This window comes from Puma concolor, chromosome B3 (genome assembly GCF_028749965.1).
Source record: "Puma concolor isolate L17-30 chromosome B3, mPumCon1.1.hap2, whole genome shotgun sequence".
In the NCBI taxonomy this organism is placed as follows: domain Eukaryota; kingdom Metazoa; phylum Chordata; class Mammalia; order Carnivora; family Felidae; genus Puma; species Puma concolor.
In genome coordinates this window covers 121,017,652-121,041,548 of record NC_141672.1, presented here as the reverse complement: position 1 = coordinate 121,041,548, position 23,897 = coordinate 121,017,652, and the positions used below count along the sequence as shown (strand labels likewise).

The 23,897-nt window shown below is 41.2% G+C and overlaps 1 protein-coding gene across 4 annotated transcripts in view; it reads right to left on the bottom strand.

Annotated features, from left to right (window-relative positions):
* CYFIP1 (cytoplasmic FMR1 interacting protein 1) overlaps positions 1-23,897 on the bottom strand; it is a 133,728-nt gene that overhangs the window by 4,864 nt on the left and 104,967 nt on the right. For all 4 annotated transcript variants that reach the window (XR_015252818.1, XM_086711317.1, XM_086711316.1 and 1 more), the window contains 5 exons: positions 23,266-23,409; positions 19,867-19,957; positions 18,624-18,754; positions 4,243-4,315; positions 3,591-3,685 (listed from right to left, as the gene is read on the bottom strand). Coding sequence is in view for 3 of the 4 variants with exons in the window: in XM_086711317.1 (XP_086567443.1) it covers positions 3,591-3,685; positions 4,243-4,315; positions 18,624-18,754; positions 19,867-19,957; positions 23,266-23,409 (534 nt within the window). In the remaining variant the exon portion in view is untranslated. The remainder of the gene's footprint in view (positions 1-3,590; positions 3,686-4,242; positions 4,316-18,623; positions 18,755-19,866; positions 19,958-23,265; positions 23,410-23,897) is intronic.

Below are 23,897 nucleotides of genomic sequence, written 5' to 3'. Positions count from 1 at the left end.
TGCAAATGGCAAGATTTCATTTCTTGATGGTTGAATGACATTCCACTGTGTTTATATATATGTGTATATATATATATATATACACACATACATATACATGTATATGTATATATGTATACATGCACACATACACACCCCATATCTTCTTTATCCATTCATTTATCAATGGACATGTGGGCTGTTTCCATAACTTGCTTTTTTTAAGTAATATCGCAATAAAAATGGGTGCGTTTAACTTTTCAAATTAGTGTTTTTGTATTCCTTGGGTAAATACCCAGTAGTGCGATTACTGGATCCTAGATATAGTTCTATCTATCTATCTATCTATCTATTTATTTAATTTAATGAGGAACCTCCATACTGTTTTCCAAAGTGGACCCACCAGTTTGCATTGCCACCAACAGTGCAAGAAAGTTCCTTTTTCTCAACATCCTCGCCAACACTTATTGTTTCTTGTGTTTAGGCTTTCAGCTATTATGAGAGGTGTGAGATGATATCTCATTGTAGTTTTGATTTGCATTTCCTGATGATGAATGAGTGATGTTATCTCCTCATGTGTCTATTGGCCATCTGGATGTCTTCTTTGGAGAAATATCTGTTTAAGTCTTCTGCTCATTTTTAATTGGATTTGGTTTTTTAGTGTCAGTTGTATATTTCTTTATATATATTGGATATATATATAAAGTTCTTTATATATATTGGATACTAACCCATTATCGGATGTCACTGGCAAATATCCCCTACCATTCAGCAGTTTGCCTTTTAGTTTTGTTGGTTGTATCCTTTGTTATGCAAAAACTTTTTACTCTGATGAAATCCCAATAGTTTATTTTTATAGTTTTGTTTTCCTTGCCTCAAGACACATATCTAGAAAGATGCTGTTATGGCCAATGTCAGAAAAATTACTGCCTTTGTTCTCCTCTAGGATTTTCATGGTTTGAGGTCTCACTCACATTTAGGTCTTTAAATAATTTTGAATTTATTTTTGTATATGGAATAAGAAAGTGATCTAGTTTCATTCTTTTGCATGTAGTTTTCCCAACACCATTTGTTGAAAAGACTATCTTTTTCCCATTTCGTATTTTTTCCCCCTTTGTCAAAGATGAATTGACTATATAATGGAAGCATTGTTTCTGGACTTTCTATCCTATTCCATTGATCTCTATTTTTGTGCCAGTGCCATACTGTTTGATTACTACAGCTCTGGAATATAACTTTAAATCTGGAATTATGGAATTATGATACTTTCAGCTTTTTTGTTTGTTTTGTTTTTTTTCTCTCAAGATTGCTGTGGCTACTTGGGATTTCTTTGTGGTTCCACACAAATTTTACCATTCTTTGTTCTAGTTCTGTGAAAATGCTGTTGGTATTTTGATAGGGATTGCATTATATCTGTAGGTTGCTTTGGCTAACATGGATATTTAATAATATTTATTCTCCCAATCCATGAACATGAAATATCTATCCATTTGTTTCTATCATCTTCACTTTCTTTCAGCAATATTTTATCATTTTCAGAGTACAGGTCTTTTACCTCCTTGGTTAAGTTTACTCTTAAATATCTTATTATTTTTGGTGCAATTATAAATGGGATTGTCTAAATATTTCTTTCTGCTGCTTCATTAGTGTACAGATTAGTACAATGGATTTCTGTACATTGATTTTGTATCCTGGGAATATACTGAATTCATTTATTAGTTCTAGTAGTTTTATGATGGAGTCTTTAGGGTTTTCTATATATAGTATCATGTTATCTGCAAATAATCAAAGTTTTACTTCTTCCTTACCAATTTGGATGCTTTTTATTTCTTTTTGTTGCCTGAGTGCTATGGCTAGGCCTTCCAGTACTAAGTTGAATAAAACTGGTGAGAGTGGACATCTTGTCTTGTTCCTGATCTTAGGGGAAAAGTTCTGTTTTTCACCATTGAGTATGATGTTCACTGTGGGTTTTTTATATAAAGTCTGCATTATGTTGAGGTATGTTCTCTCTAAACCTACTTTGTTGAAGGTTTTTATCAGGAATGGATATTGTACTTTGCTAAATCCTTTTTCTAAGTCTATTGAGATGATCATATGGTTGTTATCCTTTCTCTTACTGATGTATCACACTGATTGATCAGTGGTGAGTGAACCACCCTTGCATCCCAGGAATGAACTCTCTGTGTCTCTTTCTAGGTGTTAGGAAAATCAGCTATGTCTCCTGTTCTTGAAAGAAGTAGCTTTTATGAAGAGGTCCTGTAGTGCCACTTAAGGTGTGTCTCCTATATATGTTATGCATGTCCTGTTGTTGTGGCTGAGCTTTTCCTTCAGTTGTCTGCAGTGGCTCTTTGCCTATTGTGGGTACTTGCTTGGTCCCTGTGGTGTTAATGGGCCAGTCTCATGCTGCCTAGGGCTTGTGTTGAGTCAGACTAGGTGTTTGCCAGAGATGCAGTAGCACCAAACTACAGCTGCTTTCCCTGTACTGTCCCCTGAGCTTTCGTTGGTGGGCAGGGCCTGCAGCCAGACTGGTTGTCTGCCCCCAGCCAACTGCTGGGCCCACCGTTTGACTTGTGTGTGTGGTTATCTTTCCCTCTGTCCAGGGTAAGAGTCATTCTGGACTGGCACTGACCCTTGTCAAGGTACTTGCACACTGCCAGGCCTGTGGCACTACCCTGGATGGGCTCTGGCCAAGAGCATATTGGAGGGGAGGAGCTGTAATGGCGAGGGGCAGGGGAGCCTGGTATTTGGTGGTATTAGCAAAGTTTGTGCAGCACCAGTCCTCTGTAGGGGGTTCCTGCTATACTGGGACTGAAGTGAGCCTGTCTAGAGGGCGTGGATCTGCTGCAGCACAGCGGGGAGTGGGGTAGCAATGTTAGCAAGTTAGGCAGTAAGTGTCAACATGGTGCTGGCTATACTGAAGGTGGCCATGAGTTTATGCTGGGGGCAGAGGATGGAAATGGTGCCTGCCAGCTCCTTTGTTCCTGGAGAAATCTTCCAAGGATCTCAATCCCTCCAAGATGCGCTCTGAGATGAGTAAACTACTCTCCTTTTCGTTTGCCTCAGGTGTTTTTCACACTGCTACTTCTATGCTATATTTCCATGAGGCTGTTGTGCCAGGGATACTGTTCAACATCCTACAATTCATAAGACAGCCCCCACAACAAAAAATTATCTGATCCAAACTGGGGACAGTGCCACAACTATGAAACCCAGCTCTAGCTTAAGCTGATATAAAATCATGGAACTCTACCCTGACACCTTGCCTCCTATAGGAGACTCCCACTTTCTGTTATTAAAAACCTATGAAAAAAGCCTTCTTCATGAAAGGACAGACCACACAAAAAAGTAACATTTACTGTGTACATCTTACATGCTAGGTGATGTCCTAAGCCCTTTGCACATGTTAGCTCACTTAAACTTCCCAATCATCCTGGGACAAGGTCCAGTTACAAACCCCACTGGAAACACTGAGGCCTGAGAGGGCCCATCCAACCTCATTACACCTTCCAGGGTGGGTCATCCAGAACCTGTGTTCTGAAGTCCCAGCCGTGCCAGTGGTTTGATGTGGATACCAAACCTGCCACAGTGACAGCTGTCACAGTATGCATTACCTGAGGGGTCCCCAGTCTTTCAATCAGAGGGACAAGATGCAGTGGGGCGTACTTTGATTCTAGTCTTTTCATTTTGGCATCAAGTCTCTCTCCCTCTGCAGTAGAAAAAAATATTTTAATTTTTTTTTAACTTTCTGTTCCTTTGCATGGAAAATGATTGCTGAAGTTTAATTTTGTCAAAGAAACACATGAAGATTTCTTAAAATTATACACATAGATTCTCCGAACATTGTTTTAGAAAACTGGTTCATTTGATATTTTAACTCAAAATGACAGAACTGATTTTCTGTTCAACATTCATTTTTTTAAACACTAAAAATTATAAATGTAATCAAAATCAAAGAATAGTACAAAAACTCTCTGTACCCATTTGTTATAATGAGGATCAACTCATGCCACTCTTGTTTCATAGATATTCAACGTCCCCTGCTATTCTGAAGCACATCCAAGATATACCGTTTTAGTCTTAAATATTTCAATTATTCAATATTAACTTAACTATGTTACATTTCCAGTTACCTTCAGTTATGACTGAACAGGGACCAAACTCAAACAAAACTAGCACTGAGTTCTCTGGTCACAAAGACCACGTGTCACCACTCAACACTGCATAGGCAATCTGGACTCCCTGGTCAGAGGCACAGAAACTCACCTTTCACATGGACTCTTGGCAAGATGTTCTGAAATGGGGCTGCATGCAATAGGTCACACACTTCTTCTAAAGACTACAGCAAAGGAACAGAAGGTTGCATTAGGAAGTTTACCTCACCGCAAAGACAGACAGAAGTCTGGTGCTGAAAACAAGATCTATATCTTTGCCATTTTAGTGTAAAATAAATAGTCTAAGCAGCACTGTGCAGTAGAACTCTCTGGAATGATGGAAATGTATTGTTTGTGCTATACATTTAGTTACTAGCTACATGCAGCTAGTACACCTGAATAACTGAATTTCAAATTTTATTTACTTTTGCTACCTGCCTCTTAAGTTTGTAACTGAGTTATAAGACTTTATAACAAGACACCACTGCATAGACAGGAGGAAGGTGCTTCCTCTGTGAGCAGCACTAGAGGCAGAAAGAAAGGCAGCATCATTCTTGCACCCAAACCAAGTTCTGAGTAGTCATCTTGAACCTGCTTTTGGAACACAACTCTTTTAAAGAGGTAATAAAAAGAAGACCCATTCTCCAGAATATTGCAGTGTAGAGGTAGAGTTTACTTCTAATATCACAAGAGTTGCAGAACTAAAAACCCACCATGAATCTAAAGGTGGTCAAGAACAGGGCTTATTTCCAGAGACTGAAGGCTCTTAAACCACAAAAAAGGGTCCCTAAGATTGGTGTGTTCACCATGGGGCAGGCAGAAGAGGTGAGTAAGCTCTCTCTCAATCTACATCAGGCTCTCCACAGACCCTTCTCCTGTATACCCATCTTAAAATCTTATAATTCTACAATAATTAAAAAAAAATATTAAACAAAAGAACTATTAACAGAAGGTCAAGACATATACCAACTGATGCTATTTTCCCTTCCAAGGACCTCCCCAGATGATGGCAAAGGTAAGACCAAGAAAAGGAAGATAAGACTTTCTGTACTTATAAGTGAGTGTCCTATGGTCACCTAACATAAATCTAGTGCAGCAGCCAGTTAGCTGTGACCTGTTCAACCAGGAGACTGACCCCTCCACACTCTGCCTTCTATTCCTGAGGCCAGCACCAAAGCATGAGCTCTTCATGCAGAATATATGTAGTAGAAGCCACCTCTGGGCCAGTGCACCCAGGACCTGTTTGCTTGGGCCTTCTATTCTAGGCGAAGAAGGTGTGGAGGAGAGAAGAACAAGATAAAAAAAAAAAAGGGACATGATCAGATGATGATTGCATGGTACACAAACACATAATGGAGTGTGATGTCAATGGAATAATGTGCAGCTCAAAAAAGATAAGAAATGTAGAGTGATCTCCAGGATATATTTACTGTCGAGTGAAAACAATAATGAGGAGATGAGTGAATGGTCAGAGTGTAAGGGGGTCAGTTGGAAGCTGACTGACTGCAAGAAAAGTACTCAGGGAAATGGATGGAGGATGGGAAACTTTGACAAGGGACCATAGCTACCAGGTAGGATGCTGGAGGCAGAGCCACACACAAGGAGAGCTGTGCAGGCAGTAAAGTAGCCTACAGGCCAGCAATACCATTCAAGACAGGTGGTTCATCCAGCTGTGCTGCTTCCAGGTGTTATTGCCAATGAGCTCAAATTTTTGCCCCCAAACCAAAGCAAACAAACAAACAAACAAACAAAGTAAGAACAGCTATAAAAACAATAAAAACTAAAGACTATAAATATAAAAACTATTGTTAAAAACTATAAAAACTACCATTAAAAACAAATAAGCAATGAAAACTATTCTAAAATCAAAACTATTCTAAAATTAAAAAAAAAAACTATTCTAAAATAAAAAGTTTAATGGAGGCACAGCTAAGATGGCAGAATAGCAGGGGTCCCTAGGCTTGTCTCGTACTTCGAACATAGCTAGATAAATATCAAATCATTCTGAATACCCAAGACATCGATCTAAGGACTGAAAGAACAAACTGCACAACTAGAGGGAGAGAAGAGTCTACCTCAAGGGAGGTAGGAGGTGCAGAGACATGGTTTGGGGAAGAAACAGATCATGGGTGCTGCAGAGAGGTGGGATCCCTGGTCAGAGGCAAGAGAGAGGCATACACAAGGTATACACAGGCCTTGAGGCATACACAAGGAAAACACTTCCTCAAAGCCACTGACTAGGAAAAAAAGAGAGGCTGATTTCCTTTTTTTTTAATTTTTTTTTTAACGTTTTATTTTTGAAACAGAGAGAGACACAGCATGAACGGGGGAGGGTCAGAGAGACAGAGAGGGAGACACAGAATCTGAAACAGGCTCCAGGTTCTGAGCTGTCAGCACAGAGCCCGACGCAGGGCTTGAACTCACGAACCGTGAGATCATGACCTGAGCCGAAGTCGGACACTTAACCGACTGAGCCACCCAGGTGCCCCGAGAGGCTGATTTTCTTGAATTTCTGCAACCAGTGGGGCTCAAAGACTGGAGTGTTGGTCCATTGTGTGGCTAGTATAAAGCTCTGAGGGTGCTGCAGTGCTCCTGTAGAGAAGACAGGAGGCAGAAGGCATGATCTGAGGATCCCGTGGACCGAGCTGGGAGAGACCGTTCCTCCTTCTTGGAGCGCATCTGAGAGAGGTGGCATTGCCTCTCTAGGGACAAAGGAGTGGAGGGCATCATTTCCCTCCCCCACACCTCAGCACAGGCCCAGGGATACCTGCTGAGGGTGGCTAACCTGTACACTGGCTCTTTAGTGTACTTTACTTAAAACCCCATCCTCCTGCACTTTGTACAACTATCCTTCTGGAACAAACCTGCATCAGTCCTGGTGTGGCAAGACCCTCCTCAAGGGGATGAATGCAGATCTCCGCCATGCTAGGTCCCTAAAGTTTGGAGTTTTAAAACTCAGTTGGCCTGGCTGGGATAGAGCTCAAAGTATACTGCACTGCTCCAGGCAGGCAAGCAACTTGGACCCAGACAGTGTGAAAGCAGCGATCTGAAGGATACTTGGGACACACAAGGAGAAACTGCTCCCTCCTCTGGGAGGGCTTCTTGAACAGAAGCAAGCATGAACTCCCCTCTCTGGACAAAGGAGCTGGCTGGAGCCATTTCCTCCCCTGCCCCTCAGCATAAACTAACTTCAGTAAATACCACAGCGTCAATACTGGCTGCCTAAACTGCTTACACCAAGCTCCACCCTCCTGTGCTATGCTGGTAGTGCTTTTCTTGGGCAAGTATGCCTAAGGACCAGCGCCGCTGGCCTATTCTCCAGAAGACCAGCACAAATTCCCACACACACTATGTCTAAGGACCATGGAGTTCTACAAAGCTTTAGCTCTAGTGGAAATAGAATCCAGTCTCTTTTAACAAGCAGGCAAGAGCACACCTAGTTAAAAGTTGCTATATTCTGGCAATGGTCCAGACTTTCCCCACCGCAGGCAAGGAGAAACTGCAGAGAACTGACCTGAAGGAAAGAGCAGCCGTAACACAGCAGCACAGTGCATAAAATATGCACCAGAGACACTTCTTGAAACACTAGGCCCTGGACATTATATGACCTCTTCTTCATAAAGCCATTAACTCTCAGGAGCAGGAAACATAACGGCTTTCCTAACACACAGAAGAAGACAGAGAACTAGAAAAAATGCAAGACAGAGGAATTCATCCCAAAAGAAAGAACAAGAAAAGGTCACAGCCAGGGATCTAATCAAAACAGATATAAGTAATATGCCTGATCCAGAACTTAAAGCAACAATCATAACTAACTGAGCTTAAGAAAAGCATCGAATACACCAGGGAGTCCCTTACCACAGAGATAAAAGAGCTAAAAACTAATCAGACCAAAATGAAAAAATGCAGTAACTAATTATCAAAACTGCCTGGATGTAATGACAAGGATGGAAGAAGCAGAGGAATGAATAGGTAACATAAAAAAATACAATTATGGGAAATAATGAAGAACAAAAGAGGGAAAGAAGTATCATGGATCACATAGAGAATTCAGTGACTCCATAAAATGTAATAACATTGATATCATAGGAGTCTCAGAGGAAAAGGGAGAGAAGGGGGCAGAAGGTTCATTTGAGGAAATTATAGCCAAAAACCTCCCTAATCTGACAAATGAAACAGACCTCCAAATCCAGGAGGCACAAAGAATTCCCATCAAAATCAACAAAAGCAGGCCAGCACCAAGACATATTGTAGTTAAATTTGCAAATAATAGAGACAAAGATCCTAAAAGAAGCAAGACAAAAGAAGTCCTTAATTTACAAGGGAAGACAAATAAGGTTAGCAACAGATCTGTCCACAGAAATTTGGCAGACAAGAAAAAGGCATGATATATTCAATGTGCTGAATGGGAAAAATCTGCAGCCAAGAATACTCTATCTAGCCAGCAAGGCTATCATTCAGAATAGAAGGAGAGATAAAGAGTTTCTCAGACAAACAAAAACTAAAGGAGTTTGTAACCACTAAACACCCCCTGCAAGAAATATTAAAGGGGATTCTTCAAGTGGAATGAAGGAAGAAAAGTGACAAAGACTAAAAAGGAACACAGACAAAAGAAATTAATAAAATGGCACTAACTTCATATCTATCAATAATTATCCTGTAAGTAAATAGACTAAATGCTCCAATCAAAAGACAAAGGATGTCAGAACTGTTTAAAACAACAACAAAAAAACCCGGACCCATCTATACAATTGCCTTTCATAGCTCATTGTAGATCTAAAGACATCTGCAGATTGAAAGTAAGGAGATGGAGAGACACTTACCGTGCAAATGGATGTCAAAAGAAAGCCAGAGTAGCCATACTTCTATCAGACAAAACTAGATTTAAAAAAATATTTTTTTAAAGTTTATTTTTGAGACAGAGCAAGCAGGGGAGGGGCAGAGAGAGAAGGAGAGAGAGAATCCCAAGCAGGCTCTGCACTGTCAACATGGAGCCTGATGAGGGGCTCGAACCCACAAAATGCAAGATCATGACCTGAACCGAAACCAAGAGTTGCACGTTCAACCAACTGAGCCACACAGGCGCCCCAACACAAACTAGATTTTAAACGACTGACTGCAAAGAGATGAATAAGGGCACTACATCATAATAAAGGGGTCTATCCAACAAGAAGTACTAATTGTAAATATTTATGGCCCCAACTTGGGAGAAGCTAAGTATATAAAACAATTAATAACAAACATAAAGAAACTCACTAACAGTAATACAAGAATAGTAGGGGACTTCAACACCCCACTTATAACAATGGACAAATCATCTAAGCAGAAAATCAACAAGGAAACAATGGCTTTGATGACACACTGAACCAAATGAACTTAACAAACCTATTCAGAACATTCCATCCTAAAGCAGTAGAAAACATTCTATTCAAGTGCAATGGGACATTCTCTAGAATAGATCACATACTGAGTCACAAGTCAGGTCTCAACAAGTACCAAGAGTGAGATCATACCATGCCTATTTTCAAACCACAGTACTTTGAAATTTGAAGTCAACCACATGAAAAAATTTGGAAAGACCACATACATGGGGGCTAAAGAACATCCTACTAAAGAATGAATGGGTCAACCAGGAAATAAAAAAAATAATAAATGAGGGGCATCTAGGTAGCTCAGTCAGTTAAGCACCGACTCTTGATTTCAGCTCAGGTCATAACCTCACGGTTTGTGAAATCAAGCCCCACAGTGGGCTCTGTGCTGATGGCGTAGAGCCTGCTTGGGACTCTCTTTCTCTCTCTCCCTCTGTCCCTCCCCAACTCACGCACTCTTTCTCTCTCTCTCTCTGAAAATAAATTTAAAAACAGTAAAAAAAATTTTAAAAAAAATTGAAAATTAAACAAATACCTGGAAACAAATGAAAATTAAAACACAATGGTTCAAAACCTTTGTGATGCAGGAAAAGCAGTCCTGAGTGAGGTATATAGCGATAGAGGTTTACCTCAAGAAGCCAGAAAAATCTCAAATAGACAACCTAACCTTAACCTTATACGTAAAGGAGCTAGGAAAAAAAAAAAAAAAAAATGAAGCCTGGGGTGCCTGGGTTGGTTAAGCAGTTGGTTATGCAGCAGACTTCAGCTCAGGTCATGATCTCGCAGTCCATGAGTTCAAGCCCCGCGTCAGGCTCTGTGCTGACAGCTCAGAGCCTGGACCCTACTTTGGATTCTGTGTCTCCCTCTCTCTCTGCTCCTCCCCTGCTTGTGCTCTATCTCTCTCTGTCTCTCAAAAATAAATAAATGTTAAAAAAAAATTAAAAAAAAAAAAAAGAAGCCTAAAGCCAGCAGAAGGAAAATAATAAAGATTAGAGCAGAAATCAATGATATAGAAACTAAAAAACCCCCCAACAGAATAGATGAATGAAACCAGGAGCTGCTTCTTTTAAAAAATTAATAAAATTGGTAACCCCCTAGCCAGACTTACCAAAGAGAAAAGAAAAACGACCCAAGTAAATGAAATCACTAATGAGAGGAGAAATCACAACCAACACCATATGTATACAAAAAATTATGGGAGTATTATGAAAAATCATATGCCCCCAAATTGGGCAATCTTGAAGAAATAGATAAATTACTAGAAACTACAACAACTAAAACAGGAAGAAGTAGAAAACTTGAGCAAAGAATATCCAGCAAAGAAATTGAATCAGTAAGCAAAAATCTCCCAACAAACAAAAGTCCAGGGCCAGATGGCTTCCCAGGGGAATTCTACCAAATACTTAAAGAAGAGCTAACCTTTTCTTCTCAAACTATCCAAAAAAATAGAAACGGAAGGAAAACTTCCAAACTCATTCTATGACTCCAGCATTACCCTAATTCCAAAACAAGACAAAGACTCCACTTAAAAAGAGAACTACAGACCAATATCCCTGATGAACATCGATGCAAAAATTCTCAATAAAATACTAGCAAATCGAATCCAACAGTACATTAAAAGTATCATTCACTACAATCAAGTGGGATTTATTCCAGGGTTGAAAGGGGAGCTCAATATTCTCAGGTCAATTGATGTGATCCACCACGTTAATAAAAGAAAGGATGGGAAACATATGATCCTCTCAATAGATGCAGAAAAAGCATTTGACAAAGTACTGCATCCATTCTTGCTGAAAACCCTCAACAAAGTAGGTTTAGAGGGAACTTAACATAATAGAGACCGGCCATCTATGAAAAAAATCACAGCTAATATTATCCTTAATGGGGAATAACTGAGAGCTTTTTCCTCTACGGTCAGGAACGAGATAGGGATGTCAACACTCAAGACAGTTACTTAACATAATACTGGAAGTCCTAGCCACAGGAACCAGATAACACAAAGAAATAAAAGGTATCCAAATTGGCAAGGAAGAAGTCAAACTTTCACTATTTGCAGACAACATGATACTCTATGTAGAAAACCCAAAAGACTCTACCAAAAATTTGCTAGAACTGATATATGAATTAAGTAAAGTTGCAGGATACAATATCAATGTACAGAAATCTACTGCATTTCTCTACACCAATAATGAGGCAGTAGAGAGAGGAATCAAGGAATCGATCCCATTTATAATTGCTCCAAAAGGAATTAGATACCTAATAAACCTAACCAAAGAATTAAAAGATTTGTACTCTGAAAACTATAAACCAATGATGAAAGAAATTGAAGATGACACAAAGAAATGGAAAAACATTCCATGGTCATGGATTGGAAGAACATACATTATTAAAATATCTATACTACTGGGGTGCCCGGATGACTCAATCGGTTAAGCATCTGACTTTGGCTCAGGTCATGATCTCGCGGTTGATGAGTTCGAGCCCCGAGTTGGGCTCTGTGCTGACAGCTCAGAGCCTGGAGCCTGCTTTGGATTCTGTGTCTCCCTCTCTCTCTGACCCTCCCTCGCTCAGGCCCTGTCTGTCTCTGTCTCAAAAATAAATAAACATTAAAAAAATTTAAAAAAAAATATCTATACTACCCAAAGCAATGTACATGGAATGCAGTCCCTATCAAAATACCACCAGCATGTTTCACAGTGCTAGAACAAGCAATCCTAAAATTTTTATGGAACCACAGAAGATTCTGAATAGCCAATGCAATCCTGGAAAAGAAAACCAAAGCTGGAGGCATCACAATTCCAGATTTCAAGCTATATTACAAAGCTGTAGTCATCAAGACAGTATGGTGCTGGCACAAAACAGACACACAGATTGAAGGAACAAAACAGAAAACCCAGAAACAGACCCACAACTATATGGTCAACTAATCTTCAACAAAGCAGGAAAGAATATCTAATGGAAAAAAAACAGTCTCTTCAACAAATGGTATTGGGAAAACTGGACAGCAATATGGAAAAGAATGAAACTGGACCACTTCCTTATAACATATACAAAAATAAATCCAAAATGGATGAAAGACCCAAATATGAGACAGAAAACCATCAAAATTCTGGAGAACACAGGCAGTAACCTCTCTGACATCGGCCAGAGGAACTTCTAACTAAAGGCAAGGGAAAAATTAACTATGGGGAATTTATCAATATAAAAATCTTTGCACAGCAAAGGAAACAATCAACAAAACTAAAAGGCAACCAACAGAATGGGAGAAGATATTTGCAAATGACATACCTGATAAAGGGTTAGTATCCAAAATATATAAAGAACTTATAAAATTCAACACCCAAGAAACAGATAATCCAGTAAAAAAATGGAAAGACCTGAACACACATTGTTCCAGAGAAAACATCCAGATAGCTAACAGACACATGAAAAGACACTCAACATCATTCATCATCTGAGAAATAAAAATCAAAGCTACAATGAGATACCACCTCACACACCTGTCAGAATGGCTAAAATTAACAACACAGGTGGGAATGCAAGCTGGTGCAGCCACTCTGGAAAACAGTATGGAGGTTCCCCAAAAAACTTAAAAATAGAACTACCCTACGACCAGCAATTGCACTACTAGGCATTTACCCAAGGGATACAGGTGTGCTGTTTCGAAGGGACACATGCACCTCCATGTTTACAGAAGCACTATCAACAATAGCCAAAGTATGGAAAGAGCCCAAATGTCCATCGATGGATGAATGGATAAAGAAGATGTGGTGTGTATATATATATATACACAATGGAGTATTAGCAGTCAAAAAGAATGAAATTTTGCCATTTGCAACTACGTGCATGGAGCTAGAGGGTATTATGGTAAGTGAAATTAGTCAGAGAAAGACAAAAATCATATGACTTCACTAATATGAGGACTTTAAGAGACAAAACAGATGAACATAAGGGAAGGGAAACAAAAATAATATAAAAACAGGGAGGGGGACAAAACAGAAGAGACTCATAAATATGGAGAACAAACTGAGGGTTACTGGAGGGGTTGTGGGAGGAGGGATGGGCTAAATGGGTAAGGGGCACTAAGGAATCTACTCCTAAAATCATTGTTGCACTATATGCTAACTAATTTGGATGTAAATTTTAAAGAATAAAAAATAAAATAAAATAAATCCTATTAAAGGAGCAGAAAAAAAAAGAATGTATATTCTTTCCCATATATATATATATATATTCCCCTGTAGCTAACAAGCTTCAAAGTTCTTCAGAGCAATCTAAAAGGCCATTTCTCAGGCTACAGTCTTCAGTAAAACAAAGAATAAAGCATTTGCAAACTTAAAAAAAAAATTAACAACACAGGAAAGAAAAGATGTTGGTGAAGATGCGGAGAAATGGGAACCCTCTTGTACTGTTGGTGGGAATGCAAACTGGTGCAGCCACTCTGGAAAACAAAACGGAGGTTCCTCAAAAAGCTAAAAATAGAACTGATCTATTAGAATTGCCTATGATTTGGCAATTGTACTCATAGGTATTTATCCAAAAGATACAAAAATAGTGATTTGAAGGGATACATGCACCCTGATGTTTATAGTAGCAATACCAACAAGAGCCAAACTATGGAAAGAGCCTAAATGTCCATTGTATACATGTCTGTATATAGAACAAACTGAGGGCTGCTGGAGGGGAGGTGGGCAGGGGGATGGGCTAAATGGGTGATGGGTATTAAGAAAGCACTTAATGATGACTGATGAGCACGAGTGTTGTATTTAAGTGATGAATCAGTAAATTCTACATATGAAACAAAAAAAAAGAAAAAGGAAAAGGAAAAGGAAAAGAAAAAGAAAAAGAAAGAAATAAAAAGGAAAAAAGTTTATTAGACACACATGCATAAACTAAAAAACACCAAAACAATACTACCCAGGTTGGGTTTAAGGAGCAGAATTTGAAAATAGAATGAAACAAACAAACTTCAGGAAGCTACATGTATCTACCCAATGCATGAATTCAGAATAAAAAAGATCAACATTTTTGGTTACTGAATCAAATCCTGGTGCCAACTGGGACAACTACTGCATGGCCACATATGGACAGGCCCTGGAGGCCCCCACCCAAATACTTGTTGCCTTGGCAGTTGGGTCACAGTTACCCCACTTTTCTAATGTGACAATCTGATTCACCCTTAATACCTCCATTTATAATAGTGAGAACCTACACAAATACCAAAACTTATTTTTTACCACCTTCCTTGGAGAGACCACTAAGAAGAGATCAGTGTCTAGCGTCTTCAAACCTGCCCCTGGGTTTGATGGGACTTGGGCATAATCATCTGAGATAGATTGAGAACAACAGCCATACCTCCTTCCACCATGGGAAATTCTCCCCTAGTGGACATACTGCAAAATATAACCTCCTACTTCCAACAGGACAAAAGCCAACACCACAAAATTCCTATCTGGGACTGAACCTGGGAGCAGACGTGCCCAACACAGAACATGTGGCTTCTCACCACTTCCACAAGGTGCACTGACAAGGGGATCTGGAGAAGGGAGAAGTGAAGGGGTGACAGTAAGCAAAGGGCCTGAGGAAGGGTGGTGACAGGCATTTTTATAGGGAAGGGCTACCACGTCCAGAAGAGAGCCATGCATGGTGTTCACTATGCCTCAGGCATGGGTCACAGAATCTGCCATGAAAAACAAAACTGCAGGGCACCTGGGTGTCTCAGTTGGTTAAGGTACCAACTTCGGCTCAGGTCATGATCTCACAGTTTGTGAGTACTAGCCCCACATAGGGCTCTGTGCTGACAGCTCAGAGCCTGAAGCCTGCTTCGGATTCTGTGTCTCCCCCTCTCTCTGTGCCTCCCCTGCTCACACTCTGTGTCTCTCTGTCTCTCAATAATAAATAAACATTAAAAAAAATTAAAAAAAAAAAAAGAAAAACAAAACTGCACATGATTAAACTGTAGATGACTGTCTTTTTATTCACTGTTTCAGAAATATTCATACACTCATAAGCCAAAGTTTGCTTTCAAGTCAACTGACAACTACTAATTAACATCTTTTCTCAGTGTCCAATACTATGCTTGTCACTCAAAGGAACTAAGCACAAGAGTATACACTTGAGATACAGGCCTAGTCTCAGAAGGGAGAGAACGAAGGGGAGCTGTGTCAACTGGCTGCTAGAGACCCAGCACTCACCAGGCACCTGAGGCCCAGGGGATTCTTCCACTGCTGAGGCACCAATCCCCACTGGATTGTGGTGAGGTCTTTAAGAGTGCTGAACAAGTCTCAGAAGGGATTTGCTAGTCTTGAGAGATTTGCAACAGGCATAATTTAGGGATCTAGGCAGCAAAGATCACATGGGTTTCCAATTTCTCTGTTTTAAGTTTCTAATACAGCATTACACTCTCACACTCCAACCAAAAGCCAACAAATGTCCAACTGTTGCCCTAAAAATGGGTATGGACTGCTCCTTTTAGTTGATGAGTTCTGTCCTTCCAGCATCAAACACCAGTGGTTCTATAATTCTTTTATGTCCGTATAAGGCCTCCTGGACATGTTCTATTTTGTAGGTGAAGAAAAGGTTTTGACCATTTATCGTATTTCCTAAAAGCACAGCTGGATCAGGAGAAAAATCAGCCTTCTAATGGTTCTCTGCCAGTAACTAATGTCAATTCTCTAAGGCAGTCCTCCCTCAGTAAAACTTGGGGCTCCCTGCCATAACTCAACGCCAGTGACTAAAACGCACCTTCAGGTTTAGATACATATGGATGAGAGAGATGGCACTTTATACTGTGTGGCACTATGTGTTCAGGAAAAGTCACACATGAAGGGAATCTTCCTATATTAAATATTTAAACTTCATGATAGATTATGATTTAAAATAATTCTTTTTAGCTTATCTGGTTGTCAAAAATTCACAAAATATTGTAGTATAAGATTCAGTTCTCCCTAATATGTTCCTGGAGCGAGGCTGCCCTGGACATCAGCTGCTTGCTCCCTCTACAGGCAGCCTACCTGCTCTTTGCAGAATTGCCCAGCCCACCAAGTGACTCTGGTGGGTTCTCCACCTCATGCTGTCACTCCTGCTGTGGAAGAGGATAGCACATGAGGGGCTGCTCACTCAGAGTCCATGCTGACTTGCAGATGGCCTGGGGTTCCCCCTCTGTGTCACACACATGGAAAGGGTCTACCCAGGAATACAGTAACAGAGGGTAAAGTCAAAAGATGCAGGTCCTGATGGGAGGCCATCAGCTCCTGGAGGTATCCACATCCAACCCTGGACTCTCTGACAATGTATTTTCTTTTTCTTTTTTTTTTAAATTTAGGTGTAAAGTGGCCAATCCAGTGGCTCAGTCCTTAGAGTATGGTAGTCTGGCTGTCATGGCCTGAAATGTATATAGGCACCCTGGTCCCGGTCACTCTAAAGCATGACCCTGCCTCTGTCAAGCTCCCAAGGTCCTGAAGACAAAAGACTCCTTTAAGAAGCAACACAGCAAAAAATCTCCCCAAATAGGTATAGAGATGCAACACAATTAACACTGAAATGTCATGCTTTTTCAGTACATTTGGCAAACTGATACTTTAAGCAAAGCAAAAATGTATGAAGAGGCAACATACCCTTGAAGAAGAATATGGTAAGGAAATATGTCCTGTCAGGTAGCAAGACTTAAGTGAGAGCTATCAGGAATAAGACAATGTGTTGTTATGCCATGAACATAAACATGACCAATGCATGAAGGTCTGCAGAAAGGACATTGCAAAAGCCTGGACACTGACCAGTGCATCCACAGAAATATGGCAGATGACAGTGACATTGCAGATCATAAAGGAAAGGAAGGGTTCTTCAGCCACTGGAGGAGAGACAACTGATTAGCTCCACAGAGAAAAAAGAAACTTCATCCACTCTTATCACACACAAAAACCAATTCCAGGATTATAAACTTAAATCTAGAAAACAAAACTTAAAATCTTCAGTTGAAAATATAATGGAGTATTTTATGATTCCCTAGGTAGGAAAGAACTTTGTCAAAAAGATATGAAAAGGGGGTTGCCTGGGTGTCTCAGTTGGTTGAGCGTCCAACTCTGATTTCTCACAGTTTGTGAATTTGAACCTTGCGTTGGGCTTCACGCTGTCAGTTTGGGATTCTCTTCCCCTCTGTCTACCCCTCCCCCACTTGCACATGTTCTCTCTCAAAATAAATAAACTTAAAAAAAAAAAACAAACAAATTAAGAGTACCAGTTTATTAAAAAAAAAATCACCACTATCAGAGTGAAAAGACACCACAAACAGGGAGAAGAATTTGCAATGCATGTAAAACACAAAGGATATACAAGGAGCTTCTATAAAGCTAGAGAAGAATGGGCAAAAGACACAATGAGGATTTAACAGAATAGGAAAAACAAGCAACAAACGAAGATGCCCACCTCCTTAGTCACAACAGAGAGAAAACCAGAGTAAGGCCACAAGAGTGTGTATGTTACAGTCACTAGGTTTTCCAATTCAGAATGGTCAGTTGTCATGAGGGGACTGAGAGACAGGCTAAATGACGCCACAAGGAGGCAACCAGTGGAGAGAACAGGTGTCCCCCTGTGCAATTTCTCAGTAATAGTAAGCTTCCAGAATTTGCTCTATTATGCTACCCACCACAATAGTCATGGGACATTAATGTAGCTTTTTAAACATAAAGTAATTAAAATTCAACCAAACTTAAAAATCAGTTCTTCAGTCACACTAAGCCACACTTCAAGTGCTCAACAGCCTCAGATATAGAATTTTCCATCATGCAAACAGCTCTCCTGGGCAGTAGTGCTTTATATCCTTACATACATGTCCCATGTTTGTTTAGGTATAGCAAATACTACATATTAAAATATTTCCACAGTGCTCACATAGAACATTCTTAAATGATGAACTACACTGCATTTTTGTTTTTCAGTTGCAGGAAACAAATTCAAATTAAAGTCTAAATAGTCACACACAAAAAAATGGTGCTTTGTAACACTTACTCCCTTTTTACCCCCATTAAATAACCCCAATAAATCAAGCCTCTAAAAAATTCTTTTTTCTGTCACCTATGGGAAATAACTCTACATGGCCTGGAGGTTGGCTAGGCTGAGCACTCACCAGACTCTGCTCGATGAGCAGGCAGAAGAGGACAGCATTGCCCACCTCCCGCAGATTCTGGAAGCACACGGTCTTCAGCTCCGCATACTCAACAATGTCCTTCAGCTGGTGGTGGAAGAACTCTAGGATGCCTGTAGTAGCAGAGAGTGAGTAAGGGGACTGGGGAGGTTGGAGGCACAGCCTGGGCTCTACGGCTGGGAGCATCTGTGCTGGTCATGAAACATCCTCTGACACTGCCATCGTGCCTGCTATGGAGATGGCCATGTGTCCCCTGACCCCAACATCTTCCTTGCAACAGTAGCCTGTCCATCACCTGGGCCTTGGGACTCAGCTCCAAAGCCTCTTTCTCTGTCAACCCTGTATCTTCTGAGGAGGCACATTACAAGAATAAAGGAGAAAGACCACATCATCATCTCCAGCAGAGGCAGAAAAGGTCTTTATAAAATTCATTATCCCTTCTCAGGCATAGGTAGAAAGGGATGTACTTAATCTACTAAAGTACATCTACAAAAGCCCTGCAGCTAATGTCATGAGTCTCAGTGGTGGAACCTGCATTCTCTCTCTCTGAGCCCCAGAGCAAGACCACACATTTTCATCACTGTCCTGGAGATCCTGCACATTGTGATAAGGCACAAAAAGACACCAGGCATAAACACTGGAAAGAAAGCTAATATTCCCTAATTTGATCTATGCATTCAAATGCTGACCCAGTCAAAAGTCCACAAGCTGACTCCAAAATTCACGTGGTTACGCAGAAGACCTAGAATAGCCAAAACAACTCTACGAAGAACAAAGTTGGAGACTTAACAGTTTTCAAACCCCTCATCCCAACTGTCAGGTACCAACTGCCATTTTGCAAGGATCCCCAGGGCAGTTGGACCTGGAAGCTGAGTTCCCTGTCCTTCCCTGGTTGGTGATCTTCAAGGTCCCAGTGCTGTGCAAGAGTCAGGGGTTCAGAGTTCAGAGCCCCATCACCCATCAGTGATTAGGCGGCATTGCCCCTCTCCCCCATATCTTTCTCACCCAAGTGTGATGATTCCAACACACCTGCTCCCAAAAGAAAGGCTGGTTTGTTTGTTCCATTGGAAACAACCAGGCTTTGATTAGGTTCGTGGCCTCCTCCCACCTGGGGAAAGGAGATCCTACCCTTATCAGTAATTTCTGACTTGATATCCTGCACTGAGGTCTGAATGTTAATGCTGTCCCTTCTGTACTGCACTCCTGGGGAGGTGCCCATACTCACCAGGAGAGCCATATTCATGACGGGGCAGGCGGCAGATCTTGGGCATCACCTCCATCAGCGTCTTCACGTACTGCAGGATTGTGCCTTGCAGCTGTAGGAGAAATAGGCTGCATCAGCCACTGGCTGCCACTGTCTCAAAGGTTGTGAGTGGTGCGTGGGGCTTCTAAAAGGGAGTCTGTTAGTAAAACACATGGTAATGACCAGGACTGAGAATCACTTTGGCTGGGAAAGGAAATCCTATCCACAGAAAGAAAACAACCTCCACCAGAGTGACTTTACAGGAGTAACTAAATGCTTCTTCTAAAACACAATTCTTCTTTCAGGAGACAAGTGGCCTGAGGTATGACAGTGGGAGGGCAAGGAGCTCTAGTTGTATCTATCTGTGGTGAGTGTGGTGGCTCTGAAGAAGTGACATCCTCATGGGGCAGTTTCTGTATTCCTCTGACGGATTTGGTGTAGCTGCAACACTGGACCATGTCACCTCATGTGCCTAACACCTTACAAGTTATGTGTTTTGGGGCAGAGGTTCTAGCTGGGGTTCCCGGAAGTGACTGAGTGGGTCATGGGCTCATGTCTGTGCCAAAAGACCCAACTTTTTTTTTTTTTTTTTTTTAATTTTTTTTCAACGTTTATTTATTTTTGGGACAGAGAGAGACAGAGCATGAACGGGGGAGGGGCAGAGAGAGAGGGAGACACAGAATCGGAAGCAGGCTCCAGGCTCTGAGCCATCAGCCCAGAGCCCGACGTGGGGCTCGAACTCACGGACCGCGAGATCGTGACCTGGCTGAAGTCGGACGCTTAACCGACTGCGCCACCCAGGCGCCCCAAGACCCAACTTTTATATATTCTTAATTGATTTCTGATCCAAACAGGTTGTATATTTTGTCAACCTCTTAGTATTCTGTCAGGTTTTGCTTTGTGTTGATGATCATATCATCTCCTTGATGGACTGCTACTTTAATTATGTGGCCATTAATTCAGCTTTAAGCATGGGAAATACCTGAAAGTCTCTATTTCGCGATAAAAAAATTTTAAAGAAATGGACTTAATCACAGGTAGTTTATTAAAATAATGGAAAAAGATTAAAGATTAAGATTTTATAAAGTTCTTTCTCAATTAACAGAAATAGAACATAGAAAACTAAATCCATGTTAGTCTACATGTATCATTCTCTCACTTTCTCTTTGCAAAAAGACTTAAATAAAATACTTCTGCATAGAACTTCTGACCTCAATCTTAAGTTACACAGATGAGTGTCTGAATCCTTTATTCACAGTTTAACCCTTAGCACCCAGGACAGGGGCGCACATCATCAGCCTTGCAGGTACAACCAGCTATCACTGGGCAACAGAAGTCTGAACAGCAGCGGGACCCTGCCCACACCACTGCCTCACAGCTGAGCCCATCTGCCTCTTGCTCAGGCCTACCCCACAGACAGCTCTGAACTCCTCGTGGCCAACAGACTCTCCTCCATATCCCCCAGTATAAATGTTTCCTGGATATCTGTGTTTTAAGAAAACTCCTACTTCACAATCAGAAATGGGCCTCTCCATACAACTGTCCCTACCCAGATGCTTGCCAACTAAAATATGGTCTCTCCATAATGCCTTTATGGTTCCCTTGGGCAACAGCAGTGGTCCTTTATAAGAAAGCTATATTTTGGTACGTAACTTCTTTAAAAAAAAATTTTTTTAACGTTTATTTATTTTTGAGAGAGACAGAGAGTAAGCAAGGGAGGGGCAGAAAGAGAGAGGGAGACACAGAATCTGAAGCAGGCTCTATGTTTTGAGCTGTCAGCACAGAGCCCAACGCTGGGCTCCAACCCACAAACTATGAGATCATGACCTGAGCTGAAGTCAGAGGCTTAACCGACTGAGCCACCCAGGCACCCCTTAACTTTTTCTACGAATTAGTTAAAATAACATGGACCTATTCTCTTGAATTAAGAAAGTTGGGGGAGAAATTAAAATAAAAATTTTAAATATAAAAAAAAGAAACTAAAAAAAAAAAGAAAAAAGGAAGATAGATGGGAGAGAAATCAAACTACATATGGTCAAAAGTGGTGCTAACCACCACAGAGGAAGGACCCCTGGCTTTTCCACCCCAGAAAATTTAAGGTTATGTGTGATACTGTGATTTATAATAAATATATATTTGGTCTTGTATCTATTCCTGACAAAGAGCTCCTAAAACCTTCAAATTATCCTGAGAGCCTTAAAAGCATCTCTTATGGGGCACCTGGGTGGCCCAGTCGGTTGAGCATCCGACTGTGGCTCAGGTCACGATCTCACATTCTGTGAGTTTGAGCCCCGCGTCGGGCCCTGTGCCGACAGCTCGGAGCCTGGAGCCTGCTTCGGATTCTGTGTCCTCCCCCTCTCTCTGCCCCTCCCCCACTCTCACTTTGTCTCACTCTCTCAAAAATAAATAAATGTGAAAAAGATTTAAAAAAAAAAAAGCATCTCTTATTACGTTATTAAGGTCACTTTTGGAGGCCCACCCACCAATGGGGGCTGGCTGCCAGGAGAAACAACCCCATGGTTGGATTTGGGACTTTTAGTACCACCCCCAGACCTCTGGGGAGGAGAAGGGGCTGGAGGTCAATTTAGTCACCAAAGGCTAGAGATTTAATCAATTGTGGCTATATACTGAAACCCACATAAAACCCCAACAGGGTAGGGTCTGGGGAGCTTACAGATTTGGGAACCAGAACAGGTCCACAGGCCACTATGAGGGGCTCCAAAGTCCACAAGGAGAGGAGCTCCTGTCTTCAGGACCTCTCCCTATGTTATCTTTTCACTGGCTGTGGATTTGTATCCTTTGTAATTAACTGGTAATCTAGAGAGTAAACCAGCTTCCTGAGTTTTGTGAGCTGCTCTAGCAAATTAATTGAACTCAAGGAGGGGGCTATAGAAACCTCTGATTTACAGCCAGTGGGTCAGAGGCACAGGTGACAAATTAGACTTGAAACTAGTGGGGGTGAGGGTAGGGCAGTCTTGTGGGTCAGACCCCTTAATCTGTAGGAACTCATGCTATTTCAAGGTAGACAGTGCTATAATTGAGTTGAATTATAGGACACCCAGTTGGTATACGAGAATTGCTCAGTGGAGTGGAAAACCCCCCTCCCCACATTAGAATTGGGTGCAGGGGCACCTGGGTGGCTCAGTCAGTTGAGCATCTGACCATGGCTCAGTTCATGATCTCTTGTTTTTTGAATTCGAGCTCCACATCAGGCTTGCTGCTATCAGCCTGTCAGTGCAAATCCTATTTCAAATCCTCTGTCCCCCCTCTCTCTGTCCCTCCCCTACTTGCACTGTCCCCAAAATAAATGAAAAAAAAAAAAAAAAGAATTGGGTGCAGAACACTGCACTGTGAAAAGGAAGCAGACTGAGGAAAACATACCAGGCTCTTCACGACCTTCAGCAGCTCCTCCATGACCACTGCAATGCCCTGGTAGCCAAGCAGCCGGCAGATGACCTCAAAGTGCGGAGGCCCCACAAAGTTTCGGTAGCTGCCATAAATGCTAGAGTAGGCCAAGTTCAAAGCCTGAGGGACAAAGAATATAAGGGCTTAATGAAATCTCCAAAATTTTCAATGTGGTCACTATGAAGCCAAGATGAAAAAATTGCTACACCAAAGATGCATTCAATACATCATGCCCTTAAGATGGAGAATTCCAGAGAATTTATTAGACTGCCCTTACTGGTATTTATATCTTCAACATAAAAACATGACAAGCAAGCTTGCTAAAACAGAAAAAAGAAAACAAAGCCATTTGGTTTCAAAGATTTATCAAAGTGCCAGTTTAAGGTCCTGGAATGAGAAACAAATACATCCTCATTGCTGTCTCCTTGGAGCTGTTTCCAGTCTCCTGGTGGAGACATCTGGGGCAAACACTGATCTCAGGGACACATGGGGAGCTGGGACAGCAGCCCTTTCAGGGAGAATGGGTGAGAAAGGAAATCAGGGTTGTTTCTTATAGGAGGAGACCTCCAAGCTTGTCTAAGAACACAGATTGAACACTCAGCCGGGAG